Source organism: Haliotis rufescens, unplaced genomic scaffold, assembly GCF_023055435.1.
Source record: "Haliotis rufescens isolate VD_foot unplaced genomic scaffold, xgHalRufe1.0.p SCAF_71, whole genome shotgun sequence".
Classification (NCBI taxonomy): Eukaryota; Metazoa; Mollusca; class Gastropoda; order Lepetellida; family Haliotidae; genus Haliotis; species Haliotis rufescens.
This window is the reverse complement of record NW_025964363.1, coordinates 261,436-274,147: the sequence shown is the minus strand read 5'-3', so window position 1 is coordinate 274,147 and position 12,712 is coordinate 261,436. Positions and strand designations below refer to the sequence as shown.

At 39.5% G+C, this 12,712-nt stretch overlaps 1 protein-coding gene across 1 annotated transcript; it reads left to right on the top strand.

Moving 5' to 3' along the window:
• Positions 1 to 19: 19 nt before the first annotated feature.
• Positions 20 to 11,897, top strand: LOC124111538 (small integral membrane protein 29-like). The gene is made up of 5 exons (XM_046471279.2): positions 20 to 79; positions 1,024 to 1,342; positions 2,958 to 2,983; positions 3,552 to 3,675; positions 4,426 to 11,897. Exons 2-5 carry the CDS (start codon positions 1,202 to 1,204, stop codon positions 4,483 to 4,485), a joined length of 351 nt encoding a protein of 116 aa, XP_046327235.1. The 5' UTR covers positions 20 to 79; positions 1,024 to 1,201; the 3' UTR covers positions 4,486 to 11,897.
• Positions 11,898 to 12,712: the final 815 nt, after the last annotated feature.

Sequence of the window (12,712 nt, the reverse complement as noted above, 5' to 3'; positions counted from 1 at the left end):
ATTTTGACAGTAGTTCAACTTCCGGTGACTACTTCCTGTTTCAAAGGCTGTCTGCTATTTTGCCCTGACAACAATTACGGTATGGTGTTACGTGTTGTGTAAACTGAACACTGATCACCCTATTTTAAATTCATACACGCTGGGATTGTTTTCATTCGTAGCACGAGAAAATGACACCTGATGAACATGTTAAATATGACATGGGCACAAAACACCCTTGATCAAATGGAAACCAATAATCGACTATCCCCTTCAAATATTCATGTCATAGTCTCGTAGATTGTTTTGTTTTGAAAATGGATGTTTAGGTATTGTGATTATTTCTTTGAGTAATATACTTCATGATTTAAAATGGAAGTATTCTTATCACTGACCCTACAAATTATATACATCGCTCATCCTTCTTCAGATCAGCTATCTTATGAATAAATGTTAAAACAATATATTCATTCACCCCGTTGCCTGACATGTATTGAGTAAGTTTATTCATATCGTGACTAGATTTATGGCATGCACATTGCCTTAATATTCATAGGTCAGTCCTGTTAAAATATATTGTGTCTCATGATTATTTAGTCAAAATTGACAGGGGAGGGAGGCCAGATTGTCATAAAGTAATTGAATGAATGCTGGTCAATAATAATAAGAATAGTAAGACTGTTCGCCTATTGCCGATGCTGTGTACATGTTGTGGTGTGTAATTTCGTTTGTCTGCCATTTCGTTGCCTGTTCAACAGTTATATGCACCCGATTCACATGTTTTATGTCATCATGTGCTGTCCATGTGTTGACAAACTGCCTTGCCTGAATGATGATGAAATAATAGACGGCCATTAAATGTTCTTGGATGGCTACCGGAGACTTCTTCGTCTTCTTTTCACAGATTGTGTATGTTAATTTTCTTAATAGGTTACAAATCTATCAACAAAAACTTTATTGTAATGTCCCATCTATATGCATCTGTATCCATATATATCTGTTTCTATCAACACTGATACTATTGATAATTCTTTACATTTCTAGGAAACCTTGTGCTTCGATAATAAGGAAATGCCAGCATCAACAGACTAGAGGACACAAGATTTGGTCAGTATGATGGCAGCCATCCTGTCTACCAAGCAGCTTTGTTCCAACGTGATGGCAGCCTTTCTGTCCAACTGGTGAATCGTGAAAAAAAACCAGTCCATCATTCCTCCACATAATGGTGTCAACAGTCAACACAACAATCGATGTCACCACTCTACAGTCTGATGCAAAAACAGAGAAGTCATCAGGACAAGTCCTTGCCTATATACTTATCCCCATTGGATCTGTGATTTTTATTGGACTTGTCATCATTGTGGTAATATTAAATATTGCTTTCACTACTGTTGGCCAAATCATGCATGCAGTGATACCAGTACACATGTCAGTATCATATGTACACACACAACAACACATTGTGTTATGTGTTTCTCATATCTTTGCTCAGCTTAAGGTGTAGTTTGTCAAAACAATAAATAAAGATGGTAACAATTAATACAACAAATAACTTCTCTATTGTTTAAGATATGTGGAAAAATATTTCAATGCTATGATTGTGGTATCAGCATTGAGAGCTTTGTTAAAAAACAGATGTAGGCAGAGTTACCTCCCTTCTACAAGCATCCCACAATGAAATACAACACAAATTATTTTTATGTAACTGGAAATTCTTTTATATCAATTTCTGTAAAGGGATAATATATTTTGTTGAGTGGATATGAGAACTTGTTTCATATATGGGAAGCACACAAAATATATGTTGTTTCATGTCTGAAGACATGGTAGATATTCCCCGAAATGCTGTTAAAATACAAACAAAAAGATAAGGCCTGCCCAAGGATTGTGAACTAACCATATCATTGTCTTGTACAGCTAAAATACTAAGGTGAGTTGCCTGCAAGTTGATGTTAACAGAGATAGACACAGCCACTTGTCTGTTAGTAAAAGACTAGTGAAAATTTAGAGGACCAGTTGTTTTCTACTAAAATCTAGCTGTTTTTAATACATAAACCACTAATCCAAAATGAACTGCGGACTAGTTGGATTTGACCTAAGATGCCTTCCCCTGAAGCTCAATTGACCAGTCTCTGTACCGGGATGATGTCCTGATCAACTAGTAATACTGTACACCAACATGTGTATTAATGATCATCTGAAAGGCCGAATTTCTTCATCTTCCCGTGGCAAGGGAGTTAACTGACTATAAAAGTCCAGTTTCCACCCTTGCCGAACTTGGCTGCAATTATGGAGTTATGTTTTGCCTGGACTAACAAGTCTATGCATAGTCCAATCAAATCGCATAACGAACAAGACATCCGGTTCCTAAACAAAATGGATTTCAAGTGCAGATTTCGGTCAACTGCAGGATTTGCAAAGCATGTGTTCCGCCAACTGGGAGTCAACAGATATTTTGCAAATTCTTTCATGCTTTAATCAAGGTGCTCACATCATTTTATGCACTTCGCGGGGTAAGACCCGTTTGATTACAATGTAGACCTTGATTGTTGAGCAGATCGTCTTGACTGGGCACAGCCATTTTGTTTGAAGCAAATGCATGTGATATAAGAGATGGAATCTCATTGGTTAATAGGAGGAACATAGAAGGAACATAACTCATAATAGCCACAGGTGGCGCTATGATCGATCCTGGAAATTTCAGCCTAGTTCGGCAAGGGTGGAAACTGGACTTTTATTGTCAGTTAATGCCCTTGCCTCGGGAAGATGGAATTTCTCAAAAAGATCAATTTTTAGAATATGAATGTCAAATTGTTCATTTTATATATTTTCATGATTGTTTTTAAAACATAAAATCATATGTGACATGTCTGTGGTGAAATATAACAATAATGGCCTTACTAGCTTCTATCTACTGTCAGCCTTTTGTATTTGATCAAAACTTAATGACATTACACGTATGTTCATTTGTTTTACAGACTGTGTTGGTGCTTAAGAAAAACAGGTAGGGTCTTTGTTGTTTTAACTGTATACACTCTTTTGAATGTGTGAATTTTGAATTGAATTGAGTAGTTTAAAACAAAGGGTCTTACCTTGTCTTAGAAGATATTTTAACGTTGCATAAAACCCTGAAAACATATCTAACTAATGCTGCTGGTGACATACATTTTGAAATACTTCATTGTGATAAAAACATTATCTAATGGCGACTCATGTAGCAATCGATATGTGACCTGTAACAATATTATCATCGTGTCTAAGACAAAAATACAAGTCATTATCAATGATAGAGCTGAAATACAAGTCATTATCAATGATAGAGCCGAAATACAAGTCATTATCAATGATAGAGCCGAAATACAAGTCATTATCAATGATAGAGCTGAAATACAAGTCATTATCAATGATAGAGCTGAAATACAAGTCATTATCAATGATAGAGCTGAAATACATGGTATGTGAATCTGGGGAGCCCTAAATCTTATAACTTTTAACATTAGGGTTAGGACAAGGACACCTTAACTTTCATGCTTAATTTCGAACACTGACTAGTGCTGATGTTTGTGGTCCAGACTGGACCGTCTCCGCCACCATCTGATGCCACTGTACAGCTTCGACCCGGGGGATGAGAACGGGGACTGGGAGTCGGAGCTCCTGGAGGAGGAGAGAGAGCAGCAGATGAGGCTCAGGATGGAGGTGAGTGATGAAACAATAAGGAGGAATACAGATACTGCCTCGTACTGAAGCACATGGAACAATTGTGGTGTCTCCTTAGATTCCCTTCGTTCGAGACCGCCTCCATGGTCCAGCGGTAGAGCGCCGCCTGGGGAGCGGAAGGTTTTGGGTTCGATCCCCTGCCGTGTCATAACCAAAAGACATGAAAAGATGGGACTTGTTGTAACTCTGCCTGGCGCTAAGGGGATAAAACAAGGACTGGTCGGCTTGGTGTCAGCATACTGTGTCTGAGTGTTGTATTCATGTTAAATTGCCAGATTGTATCTCAGTGAGCTAGCACTATAAATCGGCATCAGTCCGGACTAGTACAAGCAGCCACACAAACACACACACGTACATAAACGTCGCTATATAAGTGCAATAATCTTGGATGCGACATTAAACCCCATTTCACTTCACCTCACCTTTCGTTCAAAATATTCATCTGTACATGCAGCAGTGAATGGGTACCCGGTAGGATGAGATGGTAATGTGACTGTTAACCTAACGCCGCATGGGCAGCTTCAGCTGTATAGTCCTAGGGAGCTGAGAATGAAAATTGACACATGGATTCCATGGACCGGGGTAATTATAAAAACCTAACTGACACAATAGAATCCAGGAGGAAATATAACTGGTTTGCAGATGCAGGTACATTGGAGTTTTAAGCCGTGGATCGATACACAGCACTTGGTGATATGATGACATTGATATGATGACGTTCCATTGCAGAGTCCAAGTCCACCAGACTCCCCCAAGATTCCTCTCACATCTATGCATTCTGAGTTGTGATGTATACACAACATTCTGAAGAAGACATGTGACGTATACAACTTTCCACTCAAGACTTGGGCACACGACATTCCACAAAAGCCTTGAGATGTGTACACAACATTCCACACAAGAGTTTAGATGTATACACGACATTCTACACAAGACTTGAGACGTGTAGACGACATTCCACACTAGAGTTTAGATGTATACACGACATTCCACACAAGATCTGAGACGCGTAGACGACATTCAACACAAGAGTTTAGATTTATACACATTCTACAGAGGACCCAGGGGTAGTTTTAACTCCCGCAAACTCCTCGCACCAAGTGCAACCTCAGATTCACCGATGATAGGATGGTTGTACAACTGTTATAGAACTGCTCCACACAGCCTACGCAGAGGGACATACAGTGTGTGGAGCTCATTTGCATTTATCTAGGATTAGTTTCTCGTCAGGAAAAGAAACAACTTTCTGTACCTAAAATAATACCCCTGATTCTGTGGCACTGGATCACAAAAAGAACCTGATTTCAACTTTCAGACAAACTCTAAAAATCTAAAAAACAGTTGCATCAGTCAGAAATCAGCTCTCTAGGCTATTGGTTCCCAGCAACCTACGCTGGTCGTGAGAAGTGGTGCATTGTGGGTCATTGTACCCCAATGCTGTGGATTGTTGATTGTCAGATCAAGTCCGTGATTGACTGGTCCAGACCTGATTATTTACAGGCCACCGTCATATAGCAGTAATGGGGCTGAGTGTGGCCTTAAACAACAAACAAACAATTTAAAAAGATTAGGCTTCATTCATTAACCACCTCAATTCAGAAATGTTGATTTGATAACAGAAACCCACACACAACACAATCATACAGTGCACCTTTTTAGTGTGAATGCCATGAAATGACATATGTATCAAATATTGACGATATGATCGCGCAGTCTTTATTATTTTGCATTTGGAACATACAGAAATCAGAGTTTCAGGAATGAGAATTTAGAAGCCTGGACACTGATTGGCTGATCAGAAAGCTTGCTTGATTAGACCTATGGAGAGGCTGTCAGGCCTTCTTTCCCTGTTGTATCGGAGTAACAGATTTTTGATGAGATTATAGAAATAACAGCCATCTTTGCAACACATAGCAACAGTCATTTTAATCTGTGGACCAGTTGGGGTTTTCAACTTAATTGTCAAATGTTTCTATATCATGTATCTATATTGTACCATGAGCTATATTGTACAAAATGTTTTTAATTTGCCTTTGATGAAACTTGTAACTTGTAAGCCTCATGTCGACCTCTGACACCTCTCAAGCATTCCACTCATCAGTCATGACATCACCCGGTAACATGACATCAGCTGACTCTCAGACGTAAGCCCGTAGAAAGTCGTTACCATGGTTACAGTTCAGGAGGAAGTGGATACAGTTTCAGGAGGAAGATAAAGTCGTTACCATGGTTACAGTTCAGGAGGAAGTGGTTACAGTTTCAGGAGGAAGATAAAGTCGTTACCATGGTTACAGTTCAGGAGGAAGTGGTTACAGTTTCAGAAGATTTAAAAAAGATCAGAACATGTTACAACAGAACTTAATGATGATAAGTCTCTCGATTTGTATTCAGTCATATTTAGTCATATTATCTAATACCACTGTAATTCCTTGCCCCTGAATGTTGTAATGAGAGGAAGCCATCAGGTATTGATTGGTATTTCCCAACCCTGTCCCCAGTGATGAGAGAATAGCCATCAGGTATTGAGTGGTATTTCCCCACCCTGTCCCCAGTGATGAGAGGATAGCCATCAGGTATTGAGTGGTATTTCCCCACCCTGTCCCCAGTGATGAGAGGATAGCCATCAGGTATTGAGTGGTATTTCCCCACCCTGTCCCCAGTGATGAGAGGAAAGCCATCAGGTATTGAGTAGTATTTCCCCACCCTGTCCCCAGTGATGAGAGGGTAGCCATCAGGTATTGAGTGGTATTTCCCCCTCCTCCCCCACCCTGTCCCCAGTGATGAGAGGATAGCCATCAGGTATTGAGTGGTATTTCCCCACCCTGTCCCCAGTGATGAGAGGATAGCCATCAGGTATTGAGTGGTATTTCCCCGCCCTGTCCCCAGTGATGAGAGGATAGCCATCAGCTATTGAGTGGTATTACCCCACCCTGTCCCCAGTGATGAGAGGATGGCCATCAGGTATTGAGTGGTATTTCCCCACCCTGACCCCAGTGATGAGAGGGTAGCCATCAGGTATTGAGTGGTATTCCCCCCTCCTCCCCCACCCTGTCCCCAGTGATGAGAGGATAGCCATCAGGTAGTGAGTGGTATTTCCCCACCCTGACCCCAGTGATGAGAGGATAGCCATCAGGTATTGTGTAGACACACTAAAGGACTTCTGTCCATCTTGGATTAATCTCAGCTGATACTCAGAGCCCACCTTCTATTTAAAATGGCCTTTGTTTAATTCCAAGCTGGAAATCTTGATCCATGTCACAAATAATAAGTGCATGTTACCCTGATACATTGAACTCAATTATTTAATTTAAATTACTCTTCCCCAGAGTTAATAGAACAATATTGCTATTGCTTTGAATTATCATATGATTTGTAGATATAGGAAAGTTTAGCCATACATTATGTTGTTGTTTATTGTCTGTAATCTATGAGCGATGTGACTGCTCAAGTGTTGTGACAAACTATGTCTCTGATCCCAACGAATTGACACAGTTGTTTTTTAACTAATAAATAGATGGCCAGTGATCAAAACTAGAACTAGAAAAGTGTAGTTTGCTTGAAGTGAAAGTATATATCAGTATTATATCTGTATGTAAGTCCTTTGTGAGACACCATACATGTTAACTGTGCAATCGACCAGGTCACATTGTAACTTGGGTGTAATGTGCTCCCACCTTTCTCAAAATCCACCTCTACTGTGACGTCCTACTAAAGTAAAGTGTTTAGTGTCTGACAAGGCCTTCACTCCCTACTGAAGTAAAGTGTTTAGTGTCTGACCAGGCCTTGACTCCCTACTGATGTAAAGTGTTTAGTGTCTGACCAGGCCCCGACTCCCTACTGATGTAAAGTGTTAAGTGTCTGACCATGTCAGGACTCCCTACTGAAGTAAAGTGTTTAGTGTCTGACAAGGCCTTGACTCCCTACTGAAGTAAAGTGTTTAGTGTCTGACAAGGCCTTGACTCCCTACTGAAGTAAAGTGTTTAATGTCTGACCACGCCTTGACTCCCAACTGAAGTAAAGTGTTTAGTGTCTGACCAGGCCCCGACTCCCTACTGAAGTAAAGTGTTTAGTGTCTGACAAGGCCTTGACTCCCTACTGAAGTAAAGTGTTTAGTGTCTGACCAGGCCTTGACTCCCTACTGAAGTAAAGTGTTTAGTGTCTGACCATGTCAGGACTCCCAACTAAAGTAAAGTGTTTAGTGTCTGACCAGGCCTTGACTTTCCACTGAAGTAAAGTGTTTAGTGTCTGACAAGACCTTGACTCCCTACTGAAGTAAAGTGTTTGGTATCTGACCAGGCCCGACTCCCTACTGAAGTAAAGTGTTTAGTGTCTGACCATGTCAGGACTCCCTATTGAAGTAAAGTGTTTAGTGTCTGACCAGGCCTTGACTCCCTACTGAAGTAAAGTGTTTAGTGTCTGACCAGGCCTTGACACCCTACTGAAGTAAAGTGTTTAGTGTCTGACCAGGTCTTGACTCCCTACTGAAGTAAAGTGTTTAGTGTCTGACCAGGCCTTGACTCCCTACTGAAGTAAAGTGTTTAGTGTCTGACCAGGTCTTGACTCCCTACTGAAGTAAAGTGTTTTAGTGTCTAACCAGGCCTTGACTCCCTACTGAAGTAAAGTGTTTAGTGTCTGACCAGGCCTTGACTCCCAACTGAAGTAAAGTGTTTAATGTCTGACCACGCCTTGACTCCCAACTGAAGTAAAGTGTTTAGTGTCTGACCAGGCCCCGACTCCCTACTGAAGTAAAGTGTTTAGTGTCTGACAAGGCCTTGACTCCCTACTGAAGTAAAGTGTTTAGTGTCTGACCAGGCCTTGACTCCCTACTGAAGTAAAGTGTTTAGTGTCTGACCATGTCAGGACTCCCAACTAAAGTAAAGTGTTTAGTGTCTGACCAGGCCTTGACTTTCCACTGAAGTAAAGTGTTTAGTGTCTGACAAGACCTTGACTCCCTACTGAAGTAAAGTGTTTAGTGTCTGACAAGGCCTTGACTCCCTACTGAAGTAAAGTGTTTAGTGTCTGACCATGTCAGGACTCCCTATTGAAGTAAAGTGTTTAGTGTCTGACCAGGCCTTGACTCCCTACTGAAGTAAAGTGTTTAGTGTCTGACCAGGCCTTGACACCCTACTGAAGTAAAGTGTTTAGTGTCTGACCAGGTCTTGACTCCCTACTGAAGTAAAGTGTTTAGTGTCTGACCAGGTCTTGACTCCCTACTGATGTAAAGTGTTTAGTGTCTGACCAGGCCTTGACTCCCTACTGATGTAAAGTGTTTAGTGTCTGACCATGTCAGGACTCCCTACTGAAGTAAAGTGTTTAATATCTGACCAGGCCTTGACTCCCTACTGAAGTAAAGTGTTTAATATCTAACAAGGCCTTGACTCCCTACTGATGTAAAGTGTTTAATATTTAACCAGGCCCGACTCCCTACTGAAGTAAAGTGTTTAGTGTCTAACCAGGCCTTGACTCCCTACTGAAGTAAAGTGTTTAGTGTCTGACCAGGCCTTGACTCCCTACTGAAGTAAAGTGTTTAGTGTCTGACCAGGCCTTGACTCCCTACTGAAGTAAAGTGTTTAGTGTCTGACCAGGCCTTGACTCCCTACTGATGTAAAGTGTTTAGTGTCTGACCAGGCCTTGACCCCCTACTGATGTAAAGTGTTTAGTGTCTGACCAGGCCTTGACCCCCTACTGATGTAAAGTGTTTAGTGTCTGACCAGGCCTTGACTCCCTACTGATGTCAAGTGTTTAGCTCCTCTTCCTGAAAGCATTATACAGGGGTGACCATGTCATATTCCTGGGATGGACAAAAACACCTTCACTTCATTCAGGTTTTACACACACTTACACTAATTGAACACACTGGGCAGCCTGCAACAAATGGGAAATATATTAAACTGTTGAGCTCCTCCTTCAGAGAAAGATACTGTATGTCTTGAAGCAGTGTCAGAAAAGAATGTCATCCTGATTAACAAATCACCAGATGAGTACTATTTGTTATGGTGTCTTTAGTTGGCGTATACGGTGTCATATTGGGTGAGCAGAAAAATATTGGGTGAGGTGTGAGCCAAGTCCAATATTTTTCTGCTAACCTGATATAACACGGGATACTGCAATAAAAGACACCATAACAAATTTATTATGCCGAAAAGTTTACACTATTTGGTATCTTTGTCGGACATGTCATGTCAAAATGGAAACTTGACACTTATAACTGGTATAAATGACAGGACCAGTACATATGTTTCCGATACAACGATTTAATGTAAACACAAACATTAACAGTGGAATATATAATGCACTAAATGTGAACATTTAAACAAGTATCATAGTTTTAATGGATAGAATTATCTGAGAAATCTGCCGGCCTCTGTAACTTGAGAGCAGCTCACTTTTTCCTAATGACGGGATGCTATCTATTCTTTTGATATGTGGCGTCATTGGCATCACGTTTCTTGTTTGTGACGTCATCCTATATTATGCTCTATGACGTTGCTATTTGTAAATCTGTGACCTCCGCCGCTAGCTTTTTTTCTCTCTATTTCTTTATCAATAAAAACACAAATGTGGTTTCTTTAAAAATTAATGTCTTTGCACATCACAATTTATTATATTAAAACATGAAACAGTGTCCAATAACGAATTTCAGTACCAGAATTTTCATGTGAAATATGTGAGGTGGGTGTTGGAAAATCCAACATGGCTGCTACTGACAGTATATGGTCTCATATTAGGTCAGTATCAACCATCTTGGATTTGTACTAATGATTACAGGCTATATGGGGTTAGTAGTTCTGCTCTCTGATTGGTCAATCTCACTTTAAGGCATAATACAGAGTAATGTCCCTTTGTATGGATGGAGGGTCACGTTGTACCCATCTGAAATGCAGACTTCCGGTTCAACAGGTTCGGAGTAACAGGGTTTCAGGGTATACCAAGACACTTTGAAAATGCATATATAATTCATTGTAATATTTGGCCACAAACATTAAATTGAGTTCTGGGTATTTAGACATGAGATCATCAAAAACAACAATGCCTTGTAAGGGTTCGAATCTCATTCGATGTGTTTGGGGATGGACTTCATCCCCAAACCTCTTTTTTTATTTCAAGTTTAAGTTGATTATGTCTATTCATTGTGTTTCAGGTTATTTTTAACGAACAGTAATAGTATTCATATTACTAAACAGGGCTAAGAACATAGCATCGTATTTGTCACTGTTGTCATGGGTATTCCATGTGAGTGAATCTCAGGCTGAGGGACGTGCAATACTGCCTGTTATTAACTACAATATTATTTGTTAATCCTACCGTGTCTATCATAAGAGCCTTTGCTTACCGTGAACTAATTTGAGTGTATTGAGATTGTTATTAGACACGTAATGAGATATACTTCTTAGGGCCTCGAAAACCCATAACACGAGGATATAGATATGCACATTAGTGTTAATTATTTATTTCCATTATTCAGAGTAATGTGCATGTCAAGATTTACTGCATGGAGGACTGCAAGCTGTCTCTGGTCATTGTAGTTGATGTATATTTATTTACCACACATAATAATATTATAGGCCTCATGGTTGTGATTACTGGCAGTCTTTCTTCAAACTGAAATATTGCATCTATGTATTTACTGTTAGGTTGATAAACATTATAACATTTGTTGTGAGTAGAGGAGTGTTGTAACTACCATTACATCCATCAAACTGGCTGGGACTGCCAAGTTTCCTGAGCCTAGTCCTTCTTTAAGATAGACATGACCAAGTCATCATCACATTAAGATTTACAGATAAGTATTCAGCAGAGGAAAGGCTTTAACTATTTCACATAAATCCTTCTCAGGCCACATGTACTGATCATGTGTTCCTTGTTACAAAATGACTTGTTTGGTCTGTAATTGTTATGTTTTAAGTGAAAATTTAAATCTAAATTTGTTTTTTCAAAAAGATGGTTTTAAAACAAAACAAGTACCTATTCCTTGATGTTCTCTTGCCACAGGTTTGAATTTAATGTCACCATTCACAGCCATGGCATATGTTTCTGCCTAAACTATATTGTACCTTCTCACTTTTCAGAAAGAGATTTGTACCGTATTCGACGTAATAAGCACCCTGCTCTAATAAGCGCCCACGGCGATATTTGCTAATATATTGGCAAGTGAACAATCCCAATCAGCACCCCTTCCGATTGATCAATGTACACAAGACTTATTTATTCGTGTATGATACGCACTCATGTGTTATATCACCCTTAATTATGGGCAATTAGATTCTTGAAAAATATATCTGTCTTATGTAAACATTTCAGGCTGTTAGCATAAACCACGAAATTTACGATCTTTCAACTCAAAATAATATTCTAATAAGTGCCCCCTATTTCTAATTTTGAGAGCGCCCTGGGCGCTTATTACGTTGAATACGGTAAGTGTGCTATGCTCAGATTCAGTTTTCTCACAGACCTATATATACAAGTCCGTGGTTTGCTCAATATGAAGAAACAACTCACGATTTCCTTTGTTTTGTGTGATATGTTTGCAGTTTTTAATCAAACATTCATCATTTTTTGTTATTCCTTGTTTCCTACCTGTGATATTGTTTATTATAGACAGTCATGTTGATTTGTCATTCTTTAGAATCAAATATATGAACAATCATTATTACGTAGCCTCAACGCTTGTTTTGTTGAACAGTTTAGGCTGGTGTACGTGATCTCTGTACCTTACTTTAAAGTAATCTAGTCTTTATTTGCAGTTTTTTAAAGTATGTCAGAAAATATTTGTACACCATGGTGTTGTTACTATGGAATATATTACAAAGTGTATATACTGATATTAAACACTTGCATGATCTGAGTATGAATGGTTAATACCAAATAATTCCCCTATTTATTTTCATCATTTGAGTCAATATTTATATCATTGGCATGTTTTGTGCAAATTAAACTATTTTTGAATTTCATTGATATTTCTGTTGTTTATCATGATGTTACATCTGATTCACTGGAGGAAGAACTGGAGTGACCA

What these genes read in the sequence shown, in the direction of transcription:
- LOC124111538 (XM_046471279.2), top strand. Translation starts at nt 1,202, where the DNA reads ATGGTGTCAACAGTCAACACAACAATCGATGTCACCACTCTACAGTCT. An exon ending in TTGGACTTGTCATCATTGTG is followed by an intron (nt 1,343 to 2,957) that starts GTAATATTAAAT and finishes TTTGTTTTACAG; the next exon opens with ACTGTGTTGGTGCTTAAGAA. An exon ending in TTGGTGCTTAAGAAAAACAG is followed by an intron (nt 2,984 to 3,551) that starts GTAGGGTCTTTG and finishes TTTGTGGTCCAG; the next exon opens with ACTGGACCGTCTCCGCCACC.